General features: G+C 30.5%; 9 protein-coding genes and 1 long non-coding RNA gene across 15 annotated transcripts; 4 read left to right on the forward strand and 6 right to left on the reverse strand.

Annotated features, from left to right (window-relative positions):
• The first annotated feature begins 2,495 nt into the window (after positions 1-2,495).
• On the forward strand, positions 2,496-5,349 carry LOC100742036 (prostaglandin E synthase 3). The gene is given in 5 exon segments (XM_003491931.4): positions 2,496-2,534; positions 3,298-3,387; positions 3,389-3,408; positions 4,346-4,727; positions 4,848-5,349. Coding segments are annotated over 5 exon segments (648 nt in total). The 5' UTR covers positions 2,496-2,510; the 3' UTR covers positions 4,980-5,349.
• On the reverse strand, positions 3,033-3,941 carry LOC117152075. Its single transcript, XR_004462308.1, has 2 exons — positions 3,823-3,941; positions 3,033-3,589 (listed from the first exon to the last, which is right to left on the reverse strand). It is a non-coding gene; the product is annotated as an uncharacterized LOC117152075 (long non-coding RNA).
• Positions 5,347-8,901, reverse strand: LOC100742157 (INO80 complex subunit C). Of its 4 annotated transcripts, none has more exons than XM_033322501.1 (5): positions 8,414-8,528; positions 6,428-6,650; positions 6,135-6,344; positions 5,850-5,917; positions 5,347-5,770 (listed from the first exon to the last, which is right to left on the reverse strand). In XM_033322501.1, exons 3-5 carry the CDS (start codon positions 6,310-6,312, stop codon positions 5,639-5,641), a joined length of 378 nt encoding a protein of 125 aa, XP_033178392.1. In that variant the 5' UTR covers positions 6,313-6,344; positions 6,428-6,650; positions 8,414-8,528; the 3' UTR covers positions 5,347-5,638. The 4 variants fall into 4 exon arrangements, with proteins under 4 accessions (XP_033178392.1, XP_024225602.1, XP_012244748.1 ...); XM_024369834.2 differs by lacking the exon at positions 6,428-6,650 and having other exon boundaries at positions 6,135-6,240; positions 6,310-6,344; positions 8,414-8,527; XM_012389325.3 differs by lacking the exon at positions 6,428-6,650 and having other exon boundaries at positions 6,135-6,240; positions 8,414-8,901.
• Positions 6,650-7,777, reverse strand: LOC105681192. The gene is made up of 2 exons (XM_024369832.2): positions 6,984-7,777; positions 6,650-6,899 (listed from the first exon to the last, which is right to left on the reverse strand). The coding sequence occupies exons 1-2, from the start codon at positions 7,755-7,757 to the stop codon at positions 6,687-6,689; spliced, it is 987 nt and encodes a 328-aa protein (XP_024225600.1). The 5' UTR covers positions 7,758-7,777; the 3' UTR covers positions 6,650-6,686.
• An 82-nt stretch (positions 8,902-8,983) lies between the features above and the next one.
• On the forward strand, positions 8,984-10,437 carry LOC100741917 (triosephosphate isomerase). Its single transcript, XM_012389323.3, has 3 exons — positions 8,984-9,262; positions 9,441-9,694; positions 9,781-10,437. Exons 1-3 carry the CDS (start codon positions 9,154-9,156, stop codon positions 10,159-10,161), a joined length of 744 nt encoding a protein of 247 aa, XP_012244746.1. The 5' UTR covers positions 8,984-9,153; the 3' UTR covers positions 10,162-10,437.
• On the reverse strand, positions 10,329-11,493 carry LOC100747819 (39S ribosomal protein L20, mitochondrial). 2 transcript variants are annotated; one of them, XM_012389324.3, is made up of 4 exons: positions 11,212-11,493; positions 10,974-11,067; positions 10,786-10,896; positions 10,329-10,718 (listed from the first exon to the last, which is right to left on the reverse strand). In XM_012389324.3, the coding sequence occupies exons 2-4, from the start codon at positions 11,058-11,060 to the stop codon at positions 10,461-10,463; spliced, it is 456 nt and encodes a 151-aa protein (XP_012244747.1). In that variant the 5' UTR covers positions 11,061-11,067; positions 11,212-11,493; the 3' UTR covers positions 10,329-10,460. The 2 variants fall into 2 exon arrangements, with proteins under 2 accessions (XP_012244747.1, XP_033178390.1); XM_033322499.1 differs by having other exon boundaries at positions 11,183-11,489.
• Positions 11,494-11,816: 323 nt separating this feature from the next.
• Positions 11,817-14,063, forward strand: LOC100747940 (something about silencing protein 10). 2 transcript variants are annotated; one of them, XM_003491814.4, is made up of 4 exons: positions 11,817-12,028; positions 12,425-13,029; positions 13,121-13,776; positions 13,843-14,063. In XM_003491814.4, the coding sequence occupies exons 1-4, from the start codon at positions 12,012-12,014 to the stop codon at positions 13,930-13,932; spliced, it is 1,368 nt and encodes a 455-aa protein (XP_003491862.1). In that variant the 5' UTR covers positions 11,817-12,011; the 3' UTR covers positions 13,933-14,063. The 2 variants fall into 2 exon arrangements, with proteins under 2 accessions (XP_003491862.1, XP_012244731.2); XM_012389308.3 differs by lacking the exon at positions 11,817-12,028 and adding an exon at positions 12,248-12,300.
• An 89-nt stretch (positions 14,064-14,152) lies between these two features.
• On the reverse strand, positions 14,153-15,602 carry LOC100748060 (10 kDa heat shock protein, mitochondrial). The gene is made up of 3 exons (XM_003491815.3): positions 15,445-15,602; positions 14,605-14,772; positions 14,153-14,520 (listed from the first exon to the last, which is right to left on the reverse strand). The coding sequence occupies exons 1-3, from the start codon at positions 15,445-15,447 to the stop codon at positions 14,377-14,379; spliced, it is 315 nt and encodes a 104-aa protein (XP_003491863.1). The 5' UTR covers positions 15,448-15,602; the 3' UTR covers positions 14,153-14,376.
• Positions 15,445-16,275, reverse strand: LOC112213391. The gene is made up of 2 exons (XM_024369835.2): positions 16,148-16,275; positions 15,445-15,685 (listed from the first exon to the last, which is right to left on the reverse strand). The coding sequence occupies exons 1-2, from the start codon at positions 16,257-16,259 to the stop codon at positions 15,453-15,455; spliced, it is 345 nt and encodes a 114-aa protein (XP_024225603.1). The 5' UTR covers positions 16,260-16,275; the 3' UTR covers positions 15,445-15,452.
• An 87-nt stretch (positions 16,276-16,362) lies between these two features.
• LOC100748180 (heat shock protein 60A) lies at positions 16,363-20,307 on the forward strand. Its single transcript, XM_003491816.4, has 4 exons — positions 16,363-16,616; positions 17,425-17,836; positions 17,984-18,874; positions 19,076-20,307. Exons 2-4 carry the CDS (start codon positions 17,425-17,427, stop codon positions 19,483-19,485), a joined length of 1,713 nt encoding a protein of 570 aa, XP_003491864.1. The 5' UTR covers positions 16,363-16,616; the 3' UTR covers positions 19,486-20,307.
• The last annotated feature ends 65 nt before the right edge of the window (positions 20,308-20,372 follow it).

Here is a 20,372-nt window from a genome sequence, read left to right on the forward strand (position 1 = left end):
GAGCCACTCGAGCTGCGGGCAACGTAACAACGTAAAAGCGCGCCTCGAATAAATTCAATTTTGAAATTATAAAAAGGATGACCGTCGAAAACACCGAACAAATTCTTACGAAGATCCTCTTTGCTTCGAATTAGTAGCGATAAAAATGCAGGGAAGCTGGAGTTTATTAGCGTGGGGTATTTCGTCGTTTCGCGAAAACGTAAACGTAAAAAAAAAAAAGAAAAATAAAAGAACGAAAAAAGGAAACAGAAAGGATGATAGACAAAGGAGCCAAAAGAGGAATCCGTTCGATTTTCGCTCGCTCTTACACCGTTGCGTACATCGTAAGTAGGTACAAGATAGAATAGTTACGCGCCGCGTCGGGAATAGTGACCATTTCGTTGCATGAATCGTACGGTTGTCCGGCATAATAAGATGCATGTCTCTGACGTAAGACTTTCACCCCTGAGGGCCCTTCTGGCATCCGAATCATACACGCCGCCACCTACCTCTTTTGAAACTCAGTCAAATACGCTGTGTGTATACTACTATGCACCGAAGAACCTACCGCTAGTCGACGAGTTCTATCCCTCCCTTCTCTTCGTCATTCTTTCCTTCTTTTACTCCTTCTTCCTCGTGCGAACACGCGTAAGTACCTGTTTCTTCTTTTTCATTCTCTGCAAATCTATCCTCTCTCTTGTATTCGATCGATAATTACGTAACGGAATATAAAAGTTTATACCCACGATCTCCTGCCGATGTAACAACGTCGAAGCCAGCGAATGGGTCAGATTTACACGTCCATCTCGAAATATCGCTTTCTCTGTTCTTTGAAAGAACATTCGAAATTGACTCATATCCGTGATTATTCACCGTCGTATCTAACGCGTTACACGTACAACAGCTTAATCGTTGAAGGTAAAGCAAAGATTTACCTTTGGCGTAACCATAGATTTCAAAACAACGAATTCATCTCTAAATGATTGTCGTTTCTGCGATAAAACAAACAGAAATATTTTTCTTTCGATCGTATCGGCAATCGTGATAAGGTTTATAGAATCAAGGATAAGAATAACTGGAACGACAACGGTTTAACACCCACTTGCTAATTAAACTTCAATGTCACTCGTTAATCGAGTTTAATTCGTCTCGCTAATTCGCCCACCGAAATATATCCAGCGAAATATATCGTTCTAATTAATTGGTTTATTCGCACGCCAAGCATCGTTCTTTTTCGTTAAACACGTTGATTCGAAACAACGAGATTATTGTTTATAGTTAAACTACTACAAAATTCAAAATTCACGTTCCAATTTATTCGGTTTATTTTTATATAAGATAGCATTGACCTAACACTTTGGTAATATCACTAGTTCGGATAAATCGAACGTCTTTAACGTTGAACAAAGATGGACCTCGCTTTACGCGTGAATATTCGTTCGAAGGTAGGAGAGAGTAAAGGTAAAGAAACGAATTGACGAAACTTTGTTATTTCATATCATATTCAATAATCATATTCGATAAAATATCACAGTTCCGCGATAACTACGGTCATGGATAATTATTGCACGATGAAATAATAACGTGTCATCGTTATATAGTGATTTTACGCGAACCACCCGCGCACATTTATCTTCCTTTCTCTTCCTCCATGCATCTCCTTCCTTGCACAGCAGTAAATATCGCAAGTAATTAATAATTGTAACAGGTATTGATACGGTATCGATGATAGATATTCACGTATAATATCAGGATTTGGAAAACGATCGATTTTCCTCAAGATTCGAGGCCCGTACACAGGCCGTCTAACAAGCAGATTCCGAGCAAATGCAGGATTAGTAACGACAGCTTGAGATTATCGGTTCGCTTGTGATTTCGTGTTAAATATTTCAAATGTTCAAATATTGTAAATGTAAAATTAACGTTGCGCGACGATACAAGGAGCCGAGAAAGCGTATGAAGCGAGTAAACAATTTATGTGTACATAGAGAAATTTTTACGAAACTGGGTCGAACTTCCTATAATTAATGAAGTATAAAGGCATATAATTTGGAGACGTAAACTATCTGAAATATCATCTACGATCTACAAGATAGATATGATTACGTGCATACGTAGAAGACGAAGAAGATTGCCACTTACCGCGTACTTATCTTTGTAAAAAAGCGAACTGGTCGACATGGCGTTAATCCCGAAGCAACAAGTTGCATGAACCGCGAAAAGTCACGGTTTCATCGTCGATCTCCGTTATTTCTGTTGCAACTTCTCCAGGTATCCATTGAAAGTAATGCACACGCGCGCACGCGCGCGCGTCAATTAATCCTTTTTACGGATTAACAAAAAACAATCTCGAAGCTGATCAGAACGATAATCAAAAGTAGCGAGTTGCCCGCAGAAACCACAACAGCGACAGCGTATCGGAAATGCGAAGGTACGTTTACGCGGAAATAACCACCTGTACGACTGACAAACAGGACGAGTCAGAGCTGCGAAAGAAAGACTGATACACCGTGTGTATGTCCTGTTAGTTTATGGCCACGGTTACGGCAAGAAAGGTAGTATCTTTCCCTCCTCCTCTGCCGCGCTGACCTACAATCTAACGCAAAGGCTCTCTCTTTTCGTTTTCTTTTCCTTCCCTCTTTCATCCTACATCTCACTCTCTCTTTCTCTCTCGTCCCCTCTCGCCATATCTTTCTCAGCCTCTCTCTTTCTTCCTCTCGCTTACTCCCCCCACCCCTCTCACACACACACACTCTCAGCCACATCTGTCTCGAATTTTTATGCTACCATTGCATTAATTATTTTACTTTTTTCTTCTATCCGAAAAACGCAGACGAATGTTTAAAATTGAAAATCAGTTCATTATCACGAAAGTACATATTTATTCATAATCTTCCAATACGTAAAAAGGATTTACAATATAGAATCTTTTTTATACTATAAATGAAAAAATAAGATAACGTTAATTTTCTATTCTACAGCGTCTTATTTTTGCATTTGTAAAAACACTTTGAAAAATTATTGTTAATATTGACTCGTTAAAGGACAACAAGTATCGGATAACCATTTATTTTAACATCTCGAAATACAAATGAGAAATGAAGTAAGTTAAAAATGTTTTTACTTGATTTATCTTGGCAAATAATTCCACTATACCACATAATAGCGTGAAATTTATTTATAATATCAGAAATTATATTACGTTTCAAGATTACCAGTCTTAGATTGGTAAATAGATATTTTTCAAATTTCGATTCCGGAAACAAGAGAATTCGACATCGACAAAAGCAACCAATCGCCATTTTGTTTGATCGATAGTTGAATCTCGAAACACTCTCGAATCACGGATCTACGGCGCGATACGTAAGCGCTTCGTGTTTGTTTGCTTCTTACGGAACGAAGCTCTCGAAATATGACTCAAGAAGGCCAGTAAGTACATAAAAATTCACATAAAATGTTCTTTGATTGTGTTTCTCGATCCTGAAATTCCTTCTCATTGTTATTATCATGAAAAGAGTAAGAGATATTCGAGAAAACAACTCGAATACCGCCCCGTGGCTTTCGAAACACCGCCATGTTGTAAAGACGGCTTTATTGATTCTCGAAATTTCTGGAAAAGAATCGCAAGAAACTATCTTACATCCCTATTTTCTTGTTTTACAATGCACTGTTTATAAATTCTTAATAATAACCATTCCGTTGATAATGAATCTTCCACCCTTTTGCTTTTTTTTTCAGATAATCGAATTGCAATGCTCAGGTTTTTAATAGCTTGTATTTCTACATAACTATCGATATATCTTAGACGCGAAAAATATATTATAATATTTTATATGCTTTTACCGAAATGCGTTTCATGATGTTATATTATTTTTATTCTCCTCGATCGTTTTACAATAATATAACGTTTTATCCACAATGACTAGCGACTTTTGCCAGAAACCATAGAACTTTACTCCTAACCTTTACCTACGTTTTATAATTACAATGCTATTCTCCCTACTGTAATATTGCTTCACTTCCTGCATTCCGTTAAATATTGCATTTCATTTCTTGCATTTGAATAAATTTTTCATTAAAAGTTATCCATGAATGCTTATACATGAAATAAAATTAATATTAATTATACAAATTTGTCATGCGTGTGTACGTTTCAAGCATAACGTGCATGTCGTACACGCATTTTATGCAGAACTGCTCTGTATGGATATAAACAAATGCATGATATAAATAATTTTTGTTTTAATTGACCTTTTCTTATTCAGTGTTTTTTAATTTATATTTAATTTATATTTTTTAATTTACTATTTGTAATTTAGTTTCTTATACATTATTTAAAATTGTTAATTGTTTGACAATTTTTCAGATTGCCTCCCCCACCTGTTATGTGGGCTCAGAGGAAAGAAATATTATTTGTTACTATCTGTCTAGAAGATTGCAAAGATCCTGCGATTAACATCGAACCACAAATGATATATTTTAAAGGAGTAGGTGGAACTGAACAAAAAATGCATGAAATAACGATTAACCTATATGGAGAAGTTGTTCCAAACAGAACTATTCAAAACCTAAGAGGAAGGACTATAGAGTTAGTTCTTGTTAAAAAAGAAGAAGGTCCATATTGGCCAAGATTAACAAAAGAAAAAACGAAAGCCCATTGGTTAAAAAGCGATTTTAATAAATGGAAGGATGAAGATGATAGCGACGATGAAGGTGGAATGGAAGGAAGTGGCAACGATTTGGAAGAAGTAAGAGATTATTGTGTTTAAAGTAATTTATCCGTTGATAAAAAAAAGAAAAGGATATTACAATTACTGTACTGTTATTCATCTACAGTTTGATAATCTAAATTTCCAATACATTTGCAGATGATGCGACAGATGGGTGGTCTAGGAGGATCGGGAGATAGTAAACCAAACTTCGATGATTTAGATGCTTTAGGAGATGAAGGTGATGGAATGGATAGTGATGACGACGATCTACCCGACCTGCTGGAATGAAGACATTATGACGCTACTTTAAAATTATCTTCATTAAAAAAGTAAAAAAATTCAAAAACAAATGGCGACCTAAAAATAGTGCACCACCAGGCAATATTTCAGTAGGCCGTGCTATTTGTATTTTCAATTAAATTTGCTAATGGCCCATGTTGCAATAGCAAACAAACAAATAAGGTGCACGAAAAACTGTCAACATAAAAGAATACAGTGGTCAAGAGAAAAGAAACAGTAATATTCTTTTTAAAGATTCTCCAATCCTTCTTTAATTCGTAATTCATATATTAAGTTACGATTGACATCCTTTTTTTTTTAATAATGATTACTTGTGTATAATATTACGGAGATAAAATAATGAAAATTACTTAAATTATTTGTGGAATTCTTTATTTCAGGAAATCCCGTTAAAAGAACTTGATACATACAATGTATGTATATAAAAAAAGAATTTTTATCAACTAGTTAGTGCAAACAGCTTTATTTTGTCTCTTTATAAGCTCGATATATTTTGTTTACATTTATGACATGATGTTTAATTTTCAGAATTATACTTAATTTTTCATTATTCTTTAATAAGTATCATAACAATTACAAAATAAAATATCCGTGTTCTATACTATTTAAATATAAGGAAATTATAGAAAATAAAATTCTCCTTTCATTTATCCAACGATACTGGAAGCGCCGCGCAATGCTAAATATCCAGCAGTTATATCCATTGGTAGACTTCGGACTGTTGCAAATTCTTCTGCCGTTGCATAGTATAATTTAGTTTGTGGATCTGTATATCGTGCCTGTAAAATAAATGTAATTTATATATCATTTTGTGCTTTAATGACTTAACCAATGATACAAACGTGGAAAGTTACTTACGGGTAACCCAGAAATATCAGAATATTTCTTTGCTGGCCTGAAGCTTGGCGGTGCATTAATAGAACTATCTGAAATTCCCCAGAGTGATATAATATTTATTTAGAAAGTATCTAAAATATGATTATCGAAATTACAGTTCAGTTACAGATTATGAAATATATCGCAAGTAGATGTATCGCTAAACACATAAATTGATTTCCTTTAGTTCTTAAGTTATTCAAATCATTACACATATAGATTTTTTGAAAATATGTAACATTAAAATAGATTGGTAATAAATCGTACAATGCACTACTTCTACAGGCCATGGTAAAGTGCGTTCTTGAGCCAGCACTTGTTTTAATGAGCGCCAAGTCCGTTTCTTTCCAGTGGTACTAGTAGATCGAAATTTCTGTTGAAAAATTGGATTCTTGTAAACTGGTTGTGATTTCTTATTAAATTCCACTACTTCTTCATTTACCATTTTTTATTTCACTTAAAACACTTATAAACCTCCTACAAAAAATATACATTAATGAATATAAGTAATCATTGGGTATTTACTCGAAATAATTACATAAGGCTGTATTATATATTACATCAATGAACAAATTTATATTAGAGATATATTCATAAATTTTCTTTATATATGATAATATCCAAAATCATTTCCCTCTTGGATTATATAAAACCAATATTTTTTCTACATCACATCCTAATATACCAGAAATTGTATGCATCATAGTTGTGTTTATATGTTTAACTAGAACCTTAGCCCATCGACTCAAAATAAGTACAGCTGCATAATAGTCCTTTGAACCTCTAAAGAAAAAGTTTCATCCATTGAAACATTTAAACTTATATAATATGTTTGTCTTTCATAAAATACCTCTGAAAATCAAAATGGTATTTATAACCATGTACGAGATATTTTTGAACAATAACTGGTAAATTATCTTCAATTAAAACAGCACCCTTTTCACTTGGTTCAATTAAACACAGAATTGCATGATGACAAAGTACTTGATTATATTCTATTTGGTTCTTTGTATCATAATTATATTTTGAATTCTGAATAATAGATACAAGATTAAATTATATACAAAGCCATATTAAATCAATTTAAAATAAAGAAAGATATATGCATAGTATAACCTTTGCGATATGAAGAGTAACTTGTATGTTTCTTTTCATATATTCTATATCTTTTACATGCAACCATAAAAATTGTTCAGTCATTTCTATTTGTTTGTTTGTGATATTTGTCACAATGTTTGATAAACTGTGCCTAAGAAAAGATGTTTTCTTATCATTATCTGTTATTAAAATGTTATCACTTCTGTGATCATTGGATATAGTTGTGTTATTATAAAGTAGTTTAAAATTTCCAAGAGCAGCCTTTTTAAATTTATATCTTTTATAATTAGAGAAATTTACATATTTTCGTTTGCATTCTGAAGAAAACAATAATTTGCCCTGTGACCCACTCAATTTATTTGCTAAATTTGTTCTTAGTTTCTTGTTATAAGTTACAATTTTGTTCCATGTTTTAATTTCTCTCTTTTTTACATTTCCATTGTATTTCCATCTTAGCTTTATTTTCTGAAGAATCATTGTATTAATATTCCTCAAATGAGAGGTTAAAATTTGTGCATTATTTAGATAAGTAAGTTTATCAAAGAGATTAACATGCTTTTCCATGAAATATTTTATGTTTTCTTCGCTAGAAAAATCCAAATCTTGCTGTATATTAATATCTTTTATTTCCTCTGTAGGATATAGTTGTTTTGCTATATAAGACTTATTCATATTTGATATATATTTAATCTTGTTAAACTTTTTGCAGGCATGAGATTCAATTCTTAAACCTAAATTCTGTAGAAATGTGTGTATAAATTTATCCATATTGAATTTTAATATCTCAAACATGTTACAGAATCTCTCAATTATGAATTATTTATAATAATAATGTTAATATATATAAATATTTTGAAACATTACGTATAATAAAATATTATAAAATTCTAATTTGTCTATATTATAGAAACATTGACAAAACATTATAAACAAATTTATGCAATTGTTTCCTTGTCCAATTTCACAGTAATGCGCAACATAATTACTTCCAATAATTTAATATTTTAGCAATTATTTATTTGTTTTTATTATATATTTATTTTTTATAAATTATATTACTTATTTGAATTACAAGAAGACATTAAAATGTGATTCAAAGCTTTTTGGTAAAATGCCTAACATGTTTAATTTATTTCTTCGTGAGAATCTTGCTAAATTGTGTCAGAAAAGTATCTTAAATAAAAATCTCCTTAAATATAGTAAGTATACGATATATCTCATTTAATTATAATAAATAATCATGAAAAAAAGATTGTTAATGTATCAGAGTAATTTAAAAATGTTTCATAACCTTACAATGGAACATTCTTAAATACTTTTATCTAATTCAACAACAGTCTCAAAGATTGTTTATAAATAATTAAATATTAAGTTTATAAATTTTGTGTGCTGTGTATTACTGAAATTTAAAATTATTTCGAAGTACATAATCTTTATTTATTACTCACCATCGATATATCGAAATGTTGCTCCGACTTGGTATACGAACTTAAAAATTTGAAGTTACTAAATACTATAATAGTAAGTATTGCGTAAAATATCATTATTATTTCTTAATTCCTAATGTTATAAATCTTAGTTTTATGATATTTCTAGATCTTATGTAGTGCAATTTATTTACTAATTTCATAAATTCGAGCGACATATTCTAACATATTCACGATTTCACTGTATAAAATATTTTGAGATTTTTAATTACTTATAACATACCAGTATTAAACATTTAATTACCTTTGTAAATTACAAATTTTGCAATGTTTATATCATGCAATATTTTTAAAATCTGATTCCAATATCAGATTTAGTATAGGAAAATTTTAATGAAATTTAAATCAATAGTCTTGCCTATTTATAAAAACTCGAGATTAAATGTAAAAGTATATTTGTTAATACAAAATTGAAGGATATATAGAAATAACGGAAGTAATTTTATTTCCACGAATAAAATAATTCCTGTAAACTGTATTTTATTGAAGTATAGCCCGCGAAAGAGAGGGGAGTAAGAAATAAAGAATGGTGGGGGTTTCATAAAATCAGTTGGGAGGTACGTGAACGTGACTTAATTCACCTTCTGGTTTGTTGAAGGTCGAAAGTCGAGAGAGTAGTTTCGAAATTTGTTTTAGATTCACTGGAAACTTGTAAATCCATTGTTATTAATTATCTTCGTGTATCTATACATTGTAATATCATGGGCCGAAAATTTTTTGTCGGTGGTAATTGGAAAATGAACGGTACCAAGAGTGAAATAGATGGTATCGTTGCCTTTTTAAAAAACGGCCCACTTGATTCAAATGTTGGTATGTTTGTTCTATCTGCTGCTTTAATATTTAATATTCTATATTTTCTAGTTTTTAACTAACTCCTAAAAAACGATATATCTTATATAGTTATCCATAAATTTTATTTTTAATAATGTAACACTGATAATATTAATTTATATATTTTATTATAATTCTAACAATATAATTTTATTAGAGATTGTTGTTGGCGTACCATCAATATACTTAACGTATGTTAAGGATATATTACCTAACAATGTTAGTATTGCTGGACAAAATACATACAAGGTTGCCAAAGGAGCATTTACAGGAGAAATAAGTCCTGTCATGCTTTTGGACAATGGAATCCCATGGGTAATTCTTGGTCACTCTGAGCGTAGAAATGTCTTTGGTGAAACAGATGAATTAGTAGCAGAAAAAGTAGCCCATGCTTTAGAAGCTGGATTGAAGGTAATATAAATTTTGATTATTTTAAAACTTAATACCTAGTAATATAATCTTAATATTAATAAATGCCAATATATTTGACTTAATAGGTGATAGCATGTATTGGAGAGAAATTGGAAGAGAGAGAAGCTGGTAAAACAGAGGAAGTAGTCTTTAGGCAAACTAAAGCTATTGCAGATAAAATCAAATCATGGAACAATGTAGTTCTTGCCTATGAACCAGTCTGGGCAATTGGAACAGGCAAAACAGCTACACCACAACAAGCTCAAGAAGTCCATGCAAAGTTGAGAGACTGGTTCTCTAAAAATGTCAATCAAACTGTTGCAGAGACTGTTAGAATCATCTATGGAGGTTCAGTAACGGCAGGAAATGCGAAAGACTTGGCAAAAGAGAAAGATATAGATGGATTTTTAGTTGGAGGGGCATCTTTAAAACCTGACTTTGTACAAATCGTCAATGCTAAGCAGTGAGATAAAATATTCATTGTGCGAGAATGTTATTCATTTAATTAATATATACTCTAAGGATGGGTATATTATAAGAAGTACTGTAAAGAATTAACTTATATATTTTCTTGTTGTTTGTACAGAGAAAGATCTAAGTCATGTTGCTGTAATGAAATATTATTACTCCGCAATTAACAGTAACCTTTACACCTTATTTTATTGTTCTTAAAAAGCATATACTTCTCGTAAATATATAATCAGTAGTAACTCAATAAATGTTGCAATAAAATGTAAGTTTAATTATTTATTTTGCAATAATTTTATCAATCCAGTTCATCAATTAATCCTTCAACTATAACAGTTTCAGGCATAGATTTATCAGCAACTCTTTTAAATCCTCCTAGTTTTGTTTTTGCACAAGCAATATCGGATAAACATTTAAATGTTCGTGGTTCCCAAACAGCCAATGTTGATAAAGATTTACGATTTAATAAAATATTACATCTGCCTAATCCTTCCAATAGAATCTTTATATTACTATTATGTTCCTTTGCTGCACCATTTATTCTGGTTTCCCAAAGCTGTAACAAAAATGAACAATTATTTATATAACATTCTAAAAGAGAGTTACTTTCTTTTATGAATTACCTCTTTCATATCGTCTTTTTTCAGCTGTCTTCCTATTGTAGATTTTAGTAACGCTCTGTTTACATTTCTAATGGCTATACTATAACAATTTCTTCTCCTTCCAATATAATGCTAAAAATAAAAATAATTAGAAATTTGTATCATAATTTTCTCTATTTAGTTTCGAATAAGTATACATATATATTTACCGCAGCGAGCTTAAATATTTGACGTTTTCGCCAGAATTCATCGGGACCTCGACATCTTATAAATAATTGCGCAGTTAAAAATACCATTTTCCTTCTAAATGTGAAAATATAATAAAAAATCAAATGTTTATTTGATATTTATATGATTCTGATTCATAAATACATAACACGAGCTACAATTCACATAACCGGTAAATCCATAAACTTACAAACGTAATAGATTTAAACATAATACTACCAGATATAATGAAAAATGAATGATGATGCAGTAACACTAGTAGCAGAGACGAGTATGAGTAAATGTTATTCCTCTCTTGCAAAGAGACGTCTCTGATGACACGTAGAATTATATATGTTTGATGTTAGCTGTATCAGAAATATATATATCCTCTTACAGCGAAGTCAAAATTTTATATATTTCATTCTTTGAGTAAATTTGTTTTATTTTTCTTTCAGTACATTAGTATTACACCGAAAAATAGCGTTTTCAAAAACATTTTGCTTTATAGTAGTGGCCTCTCTGTTCTTTTAAACTCTAAACAAGCTTAGTGTATTACCATTATTGTGTTGTTACTTCTGATTGTTACATGTAAATTCAATCCTTTTAACATATAATTAGAAATACAAAAAGATATTCATACAATTCTTAACCGCAAACTAGAAATTTGCACATTTATCATCTTAGCATAAGGAAGATTATCAAATAGTTGCGGCGAGAAACCTTTCTTAGTAACAAAACATATAATCGATTGTCGATTTTTGGAATAACAAATCGATCGTAGGAAAATCGATTCAAAAGATCGATTTTTTAACCGAAAGAATCGATTTCTCTAAAAAATCAAATCGGAATTGAACACCTCCGGTCCCCAACTAAATGGCTTGTGAAATCATGAAGTTGTGTGTGCATATATTGTGATAAGATATATTTTATCAAAAATAATAAATAATAAATAAGATTGCAAAGTGAACTATACTATTAAAACTTGTCTAAATATTTTTAGCCACAATTTTTGTATTGTTCTAATAAAAAATTTTAATATGAGAAATAAAAAGAGGTAAACTAAAGATTGTCTTGAATGAAATTGGACCGTTTGCGGTCGTACATCAATTTCAGCGATTAAAATTTTACCATTCTTAGAAAAATTGGTTGTATGTTTACTCTCAGGCACTCTTTGTGTTTGGTTCGTATGTACATGTGTATATACGTTTCGAAAATACATAAGATTCTTAATAAGATTTGTATAAGTTATCATATGTAAGGTTACATTATTAGTGTTTGTTCAATGAAAATGAATTCCGACCATCATGACAATCATATCGTAACTTGGTACGACCGCAAAGGGTTAATCATGTTTCTACATACTAAATATATAAGTTGTATTCCTTTTATTAATAATGTTAACAGCTTTTTATTTTTATTACAAAATGTATATTTGCTTGATTTGTTTCAGCACAATGAAGATACCAGAAATGAACGAAGAAACAATGAATTTAGAAGATGTAAATATAGATGAAGTCATAAATTCTGAAGAAGAATACTCAGAAAATGAACGTGAATTACTTAGAAAAGTACGGGATAGACAGTCTTCGGAAAGTTACGATAGTGATTATGAAGTATATGGATTACACAACGCAAATGAACAGAACCAAGATGATACAGAAAATGAAGTCCAGACAGATTCCATGGAATCTGATATTGAAGGATTACAAGAAGATTCCAACTTACCAAATGAAAAAGCTTGGGGAAAAAAGAAGAAAGCGTATTACTCTACTGATTTTGTAGATCCAGATTATGCTAATATCAGCCAAAAAGATTTAGCTCAAGCAGAAATGGAAGAAGAAGAGGCTAGAAATATTCAGAAGAGATTGGCAGAACAATTGGATGACATTGATTTTGGTCTAGATTTTATACAAACAAGAAATGATGATCAAAAGGCATACGAGAGTACAGAACAATTTATAAAGACAGATCTCAGTAAACTTAGCAAAAGACAAAAGCAAATAATGATGCAGAAGGAAAGTCCTGAATTTATAGTTCTTGTAAATGATTTTAAAGGTATTATATATATTCAATAAAGTTTATAAAATATATTTCAAAAGGGAAAACTAAAAAATTAAATATTTTTAATATGCATATTATGATTTAGATCACATGGCAGAAGCAAGAGATTCACTGGCACCATTTCTAAAGTTAATTAAAGATGGTATTCTCCCTAATTGCCCCACAATTTCTTTCATAAAGACAAAGTACCATCTTTTATTAAATTATTGTATCAATATCTCTTTCTATTTAATGCTGAAGGCAAAAAGATTGCCTGTTAATTCTCACCCAATTATAAAACGTCTAGCACAATATCGTCAGTTATTAAATCAATTGGAATCTGCACAAGGAAATTTAATACAAGAAATACAGGAAATGTTAACAGCAGAGAGAGAAGGGAAAGTATTGTATAATATATTAAATGGCGATAAAATAAACATCAATGAACAAAAGACATGTCGTTTCGAAGAAAAAGCAAATTGTGTAAAAAGATCTACAAATGAAATCATAAATGCGGATTCTTTAGAATCTGAATTGAAGACAGAAAATGTAAATGAAGAAAAGGTTTTGTATAATACTAAAGAGAAGATGGAAAGTACTGACATGCCACACCTTGTAGTTGAAGATCAAGAAAAAAGAGCAATTACATATCAAATAGCAAAAAATAAAGGTTTAACGCCATATCGTAAAAAAGAACAACGCAACCCCAGAGTAAAACATAGAAATAAATATCGTAAAGCTAAAATTCGCAGGAAAGGAGCGGTATGTATTTATTTATTTTAAATGATGAATATGTTGTAATACAATAACAATTTTTTTATTTTTCAGATAAGAGAAATAAGAAAAGAAGTTACTCGTTATGCTGGAGAAATATCGGGTATTAAAGCTAGTGTAAAGAAAAGTATCAAATTGAAATAAAAGATTGGGTTATATTAAAATTGTACTTTGTTTCAAAACTCGTAGAATTGTCTTTTTATTTCCTATTAAAATATATATTTCTATTTATGTGTATAAAATATGAATACAAACTTTTGCTTATTACATATCAATGGATTCTATGGTTTTTTTCTCTTGCCATTATTACATTAGTACCAAGATTGAAAGAAAATATAAGAATGAGCAACATTTAAACAAATGGTAATACATAAACACAACAAATGCTTTATTTTTTCCTTTTATATGTGCAAAATCATGGCATATATAACAGTAGATACATAAGGGAATATCATTATGTACGCTACAATGATAAACATCAAAATTCGTATGAAATTAACTTACATTTCACTGTTTCATTGCTTGTGTATTTCTTATGAAATAGTATGTAGTACTTAAAAAAATTGCAAACATAAATTTAATGGAACCTTAAACTTCTAATTTCGCCAGTATATCCGACTCACGGAATAAATGAAATTCTTTATTATCTTCAAGTTCTACCTTAGTTCCACCATATTCTGGCAATAATACAACATCACCAACTTTGATACTTAAAGGGATGTGTTCTCCTTTCTGAAAATAAATATTCTTCCTTTTTTTATTTTTGTATTTGCTGCTTAAGTATATTATTGTAAATATTAAATGCTTTTTACATACATCATTTCTTTGTCCCGGTCCAATTGCCACAACAGTTCCTTGCAAGACTTTTGCTTGAGCTTTTTCTGGTAAAACGATACCACCTTTTGTTTTTGTTACAGCCTCGGCTCTTTGTATAAGAACTCTATCAAATAGAGGTATAAGTCTCTTAATGGCATTAGCTGCAGCCTATTATGAAAATATTAACATAGAATATATATAAGGAGATTTATACCATTTAAATTTAGTTTTACAATATATATTTAAAATCAATTACTTTAAGATCGTGCATGGCGTAATTTTACGAAATTTTTCGTACTGTATAAAATTCAAAAAACGTTTAGGTTACTATTCGTCTACTTATTTTCTTGCAAATGATAAAATTAATAGCAGAAATGCAATTATGTAAAAATGCAGTAATTAACTCTCTATCTACGAGTAATTTCACTAAAAAATTTGCGATATTAAATCATAAGCACACGATGGAAATTATCGTCATACGTATATATTTTTGTTTTATTAACTGTTTTGTAGTCACTTGTTTTTCTATCTCTAATAAATAAATAAGAAAAAAGAGGACATTCACTACACCGGCCATGCGACAGGATTTATAGAATCAAATATCATTGAAATTACTATACTAAACAAAAAAACATCGAACAATACAAGTAAATTATACATGATTTCAAATACATTTATTACATTTTTTAAATTAAAGAATAACTTAACAGGAAATATATAATTTCAATCACTATTTTGAAAGTTAACCTTAGAAATTTTTGAAACATATGAAAATGTTGAGTTAATGAAGAAAATTATAACATAACATATAATTTAAGATAAGATTTATGTTCTCCTTACCATTGTTTCTAAAATTTCAAATTTCTACGATAGACAGAGATCGTGCACTCGCAGTTCAACCACGTTGTACTATCTATGTGCAGCAGCCGAGCAAGCCTCTCCGCTTTTCTCGAAGATTCCCAATTCCCCTCTATACTTCTTTGCCCCACCACGTTTTTATTGATTTGGAGTAAGAACCCAGTATACACGTTACGTAACAACGAGACATTACACGAGATATAAAATCTGACACAAGATGGTGCTGAAATATTATTGAACATATGTAGTATTGTAACTTACATATATACATATATATTTCTTAACAAAAAGTTATTATGATAAAGTATAAAAAATAAATTATTATTGAGAAACGAATTCTGAACTTTTATTTGTATGTTAATTACGATCGAATAAATGACATTGGTAACAAACAAATAAGGTCATTGGTAAATAAATAAAATTGATATCGATGTAAATACTACGTAAATTTTAAAATATATGTTTTTATAATGGCTAATACGCTTTTTATATGGCTTAATGCTAATACACTATTAAAAACTTTCTAAACATCCTTTTTCTTAGACAATAAGTTTCGATTATTCAGCGAATTACAATACTTAGAAAAATATCTTAATTATTTAATATAATTTGGAATAAAATGAAATAAAATTGATATATGTATTTCGTTTTATTATATTTGAAATTATTTTGAAGTTGTTTATACTTGATTTGGATATAGAGAATTGTACAGTAAAAAGTACGGAATGATTTGCCGGCAAATCGACGAATATGATTGGAGAATACTGAACGATTGCATCACATGTGTTCTCGTACATTCTAGAAGCTATAACTCTTACTAAGAATGAAATTTGTTGATATGATTAAAGAATTAAATGTTGTTAAATGAAAATATAGGAATAATCTCTAGATTTTTGTTTCTTATTTATATTTCATATCGATTAAATTTGTTGAAAATTTTAAGAAATTTCTTAATCGAATACAAGAAGGTTAAGTTAGAATAAAAGGATAAGGGAGGGGAAGGGAGCATTACCCATGTGATAGCGTAAGCTGAAAGCTCTCTTACACATTTCATTCTACTGGCGAGACAACGTGCAGTCACGCTGTGCCGATTTTCAATTACTTTTGAAATTACAATCTCTAATCAACGGCTTTTTCTCATTCACTAGTTAAAGGTAAACACTTTTTTCGTAAATTTCATTTCCTTCCTACACATAAATATATATTAATTGTTTAAAGGTATTAACCGGTTAATCTTAGACCAATTCTGTTTGATTATATCTATTGTACATTTTATATTTTTGATTATTATAGAGCAATATGTTCTGTTCTTACAATGATTTCTTTGTATTTGTCATTTTAATAAATTGGAATATTAAAAGTTTTAAGAAACGTTTTTACAGTTTTAAAAGTCGTAGTCAAAGGTGCAGGATAAGAAGTAAAGAAACACAAATACTATGAATAATGCTTTTTACAGTTGCTCTCGGTTTTTCAAAATTATTTATATTTTTTTTATTCTTTCGTGTAATAATTTCCAGTTTTTTTTTTACTCGGATAAGCCGGTCGAATTGATTTGTATGCCATATTGGATTATAAATCAAAATAATGGCGAAAAAATACAGAAAGTAAAAAAGCAATGTTTCATATGATGCAAAATTTGTTATAGAAAGTTTTGGAAGTTATTTAAAATAATCTGTATTGTACTGTGGTTTCTCGGCGACCACGCGGCAGTTTACATAACCACGTTTACGTTAAAAGTCGATTAATTTTCCCCTTTCAAAATTTATTAATGTTAAGGAAAACAGATTCCTCTTTTTATTATGGAAGTAAAATTATAAAATTTAATGTCAAGTTTCGTCGATAAAACTTAAAAACTAATTTTATACAAAATGTCACGTTCATAAAATGTTCGATGCATATATTTCAAAAAGGTTTTATTCAGGAATATTGTGTGATATAACAGTTCTTCTTTAATTATTTTAGATGCACAGATTACCAACTGTATTGCGTGGTGCAGCACTACGTCAATTACAAGCTCGTTCATATGCCAAAGATGTACGTTTTGGGGCAGAAGTTAGAGCACTCATGTTGCAAGGTGTGGATATTTTAGCAGATGCAGTTGCAGTAACAATGGGTCCAAAAGGACGTAATGTCATCTTAGAACAAAGTTGGGGTAGTCCAAAAATTACTAAAGATGGTGTCACGGTTGCCAAGGGAGTTGAATTAAAAGATAAGTTTCAAAATATTGGAGCAAAATTAGTACAAGATGTAGCAAATAACACAAACGAAGAGGCAGGTGATGGTACGACTACAGCTACAGTTCTAGCAAGAGCGATTGCTAAAGAAGGATTTGAAAAAATTAGTAAAGGTGCTAATCCTGTAGAAATAAGAAGAGGTAAGTAAAAATAAAAATAAAATATAATATAAATATAAATTCCTGTTATAAAATTGAATTTATTAAATAATGCTACTAGAACATTTTCTTATTGCTATTATGAAATAGTAGAAAGGCATTTACAATAAAATAATGGACATATTGCAGGTGTAATGTTGGCAGTTGATAAGGTCAAGGACGAATTAAGAACCTTAAGTAAGCCAGTAACAACTCCAGAGGAAATTGCACAAGTAGCAACTATCTCAGCCAATGGGGATAAGGCAATTGGTAATCTTATTTCGGATGCTATGAAAAAAGTTGGAAAAGAAGGTGTAATCACTGTAAAAGATGGTAAAACACTACACGACGAACTGGAAGTTATAGAAGGAATGAAATTTGACAGGGGATATATATCTCCATACTTCATAAATTCTAGTAAAGGAGCAAAAGTTGAATTCCAAGATGCACTATTGCTCTTCAGTGAGAAAAAGATATCGTCTGTGCAGTCTATAATTCCAGCATTGGAATTAGCGAATTCCCAACGAAAACCGCTTGTTATTATAGCAGAAGACATTGATGGTGAAGCACTGTCAACGCTTGTGGTCAATAGATTGAAAATCGGTTTGCAGGTGGCTGCAGTTAAGGCCCCTGGTTTTGGAGACAATAGAAAAGCAACACTTCAAGATATGGCGATTTTGACTGGAGGGATTGTATTTGGCGATGATGCAAATCTCGTTAAATTAGAAAATGTGCAGTTATGTGATTTAGGCGAGGTAGGAGAAGTTGTAATTACAAAAGATGATACACTCATCCTGAAGGGCAAAGGGAAGAAAGTTGATATCGATCATAGAGCAGATGTAATTAGAGATCAAATTGCTAATACAACATCTGACTATGAAAAAGAAAAACTGCAAGAACGTTTAGCAAGGTTAGCATCTGGAGTTGCAGTTCTAAGAGTTGGTGGAAGTAGCGAAGTTGAAGTTAATGAGAAAAAGGATCGTGTTCATGATGCTCTTAATGCTACTAGAGCAGCTGTTGAAGAAGGGATTGTTCCTGGAGGTAATTAGACATTGTTCTTTCAGTTTCTGCATTAAATTTTTACATAAACATGCAATGTACAAAATATAAGAACTTGGTGGTAGAACACAAAAAACTTATATGTAGAAAAATGTATTCATTATAGATATTGAGAAGAAAAAAGTAATTTTTTCTACATATTAAATCTCCATAATAATTATTTTCTATATTTTCAATTTACAGGTGGTACAGCTCTCCTAAGATGTATTCCAGCTCTTAAAAATTTGAAAGCATCAAATAACGATCAAGAAACAGGAATAAAGATAGTGGCAAATGCATTGCGTATGCCGTGTTTACAAATTGCTCAGAATGCAGGCGTAGACGCTAGTTTAGTAGTAGCGAAAGTTAGTGACAGCAATCTTGGTTACGATGCTTTGAATGATGAGTATGTTGATATGATCGAGAAAGGTATTATCGACCCAACAAAGGTAGTGCGTACAGCACTTACTGATGCCGCGGGTGTTGCATCACTACTTACAACTGCAGAAGCGGTGGTTACTGAATTGCCGAAAGAAGAACCTCAGATGCCAATGGGCGGTGGTGGTATGGGTGGAATGGGTGGTATGGGTGGTATGGGAGGTATGGGAATGTAATTGAATAAAATCCCATACAAAGACTGAACTTCACATTGTAATTCAATCGCAATATCAATCAATTTGCTATAAACTGCTATTAGAATTGCAAACATATAAATACAATTTGCCGATTGAGTAACCCAGAAACTGAATATTTAGGATACTTTACCATACTGTAATGTTTAAAGTAAATAAGGAGAAAGAAAGTTTTTCATGTACCGTTGTGATATTTGTTCTCGACTCATTCGTTTTTGTTTTATATTTTTAAACATTATTGTTCTGCTGAATATATGCCATAAGAAAAATTCTTTTTTTATTGAAATAACTGCATATCCATATTAACAGCTTGTTAATTTTTTGTTATAAAAATATGTAACAAATGTGCAAACAAATTATACTATTACGTCAAAAAATAAAATTTAATAAGTCAAAGTTAATAGTTAGTGTCAATAAAATTTTAAAAGTTTCAAACCAGTGGTTCACAAGAATATATTTAAGAACTGAATTAATATGTTCAAATAATCTTGTCTTTATAGGAACCTGTTCGTTTATTTCTGCATTAAAATTATTACAAAAGCGATTTTGTTCTTTTGCTTAATTGACAAAAAGTTATTAAAAGACGGATAAGTATTTATAAATTATGAAATTCAGGATGCGAGAAATATCCTTTGATGCATTTTTATATGATTTTTCATCTATATGAATGAATAAGTAATAATGCAAATGTACAAACATGTGTATTGCGATAAGTTAAAAAACTTACTTGTTTCATATCGTTTTTTAAATGTTGCAATTTATTTTCATTTTTTAATCTTAATAAATGTATGTTTGAAATACGTACTATGGGTGTTCTCTAAAAAAAACGTCCCACCTATTGAGAAACTTTTATTATACTTCCATTAACA

The sequence above is a fragment of the Bombus impatiens genome, unplaced genomic scaffold (assembly GCF_000188095.3).
Source record: "Bombus impatiens unplaced genomic scaffold, BIMP_2.2 scf_0640, whole genome shotgun sequence".
NCBI classification, from domain to species: Eukaryota; Metazoa; Arthropoda; class Insecta; order Hymenoptera; family Apidae; genus Bombus; species Bombus impatiens.

Excerpts from the sequence above, each read along its gene's own strand:
- LOC112213391 (XM_024369835.2), bottom strand. The coding sequence starts at position 16,259 with ATGTACGAGAACACATGTGATGCAATCGTTCAGTATTCTCCAATCATA. Across the intron at positions 15,686-16,147 it reads ATTCTCTATATCCAAATCAA|CACCATCTTGTGTCAGATTT; the intron begins GTATAAACAACT and ends ATAATATTTCAG.
- LOC100741917 (XM_012389323.3), top strand. The coding sequence starts at position 9,154 with ATGGGCCGAAAATTTTTTGTCGGTGGTAATTGGAAAATGAACGGTACC. Across the intron at positions 9,263-9,440 it reads CCCACTTGATTCAAATGTTG|AGATTGTTGTTGGCGTACCA; the intron begins GTATGTTTGTTC and ends TAATTTTATTAG. Across the intron at positions 9,695-9,780 it reads CTTTAGAAGCTGGATTGAAG|GTGATAGCATGTATTGGAGA; the intron begins GTAATATAAATT and ends TTGACTTAATAG.
- LOC100748060 (XM_003491815.3), bottom strand. Across the intron at positions 14,521-14,604 it reads GACCGGGACAAAGAAATGAT|AAAGGAGAACACATCCCTTT; the intron begins GTATGTAAAAAG and ends ATTTATTTTCAG.
- LOC100748180 (XM_003491816.4), top strand. The coding sequence starts at position 17,425 with ATGCACAGATTACCAACTGTATTGCGTGGTGCAGCACTACGTCAATTA. Across the intron at positions 17,837-17,983 it reads TCCTGTAGAAATAAGAAGAG|GTGTAATGTTGGCAGTTGAT; the intron begins GTAAGTAAAAAT and ends GACATATTGCAG. Across the intron at positions 18,875-19,075 it reads AGAAGGGATTGTTCCTGGAG|GTGGTACAGCTCTCCTAAGA; the intron begins GTAATTAGACAT and ends TTCAATTTACAG.
- LOC100742157 (XM_012389325.3), bottom strand. The coding sequence starts at position 8,509 with ATGATATTTTACGCAATACTTACTATTATAGTATTTAGTAACTTCAAA. Across the intron at positions 6,241-8,413 it reads AACATTTCGATATATCGATG|AAATTTCGATCTACTAGTAC; the intron begins GTGAGTAATAAA and ends ATTTTTCAACAG. Across the intron at positions 5,771-5,849 it reads CTGATATTTCTGGGTTACCC|GCACGATATACAGATCCACA; the intron begins GTAAGTAACTTT and ends TTTATTTTACAG.
- LOC100747940 (XM_012389308.3), top strand. The coding sequence starts at position 12,257 with ATGAAAATGAATTCCGACCATCATGACAATCATATCGTAACTTG. Across the intron at positions 12,301-12,424 it reads GACAATCATATCGTAACTTG|CACAATGAAGATACCAGAAA; the intron begins GTACGACCGCAA and ends GATTTGTTTCAG. Across the intron at positions 13,030-13,120 it reads TCTTGTAAATGATTTTAAAG|ATCACATGGCAGAAGCAAGA; the intron begins GTATTATATATA and ends ATTATGATTTAG.
- LOC100747819 (XM_012389324.3), bottom strand. The coding sequence starts at position 11,060 with ATGGTATTTTTAACTGCGCAATTATTTATAAGATGTCGAGGTCCCGAT. Across the intron at positions 10,897-10,973 it reads AAATATTTAAGCTCGCTGCG|CATTATATTGGAAGGAGAAG; the intron begins GTAAATATATAT and ends TTTTATTTTTAG. Across the intron at positions 10,719-10,785 it reads AAAAAGACGATATGAAAGAG|CTTTGGGAAACCAGAATAAA; the intron begins GTAATTCATAAA and ends TTTTTGTTACAG.
- LOC105681192 (XM_024369832.2), bottom strand. The coding sequence starts at position 7,757 with ATGTTTGAGATATTAAAATTCAATATGGATAAATTTATACACACATTT. Across the intron at positions 6,900-6,983 it reads TTACTCTTCATATCGCAAAG|AATTCAAAATATAATTATGA; the intron begins GTTATACTATGC and ends TCTATTATTCAG.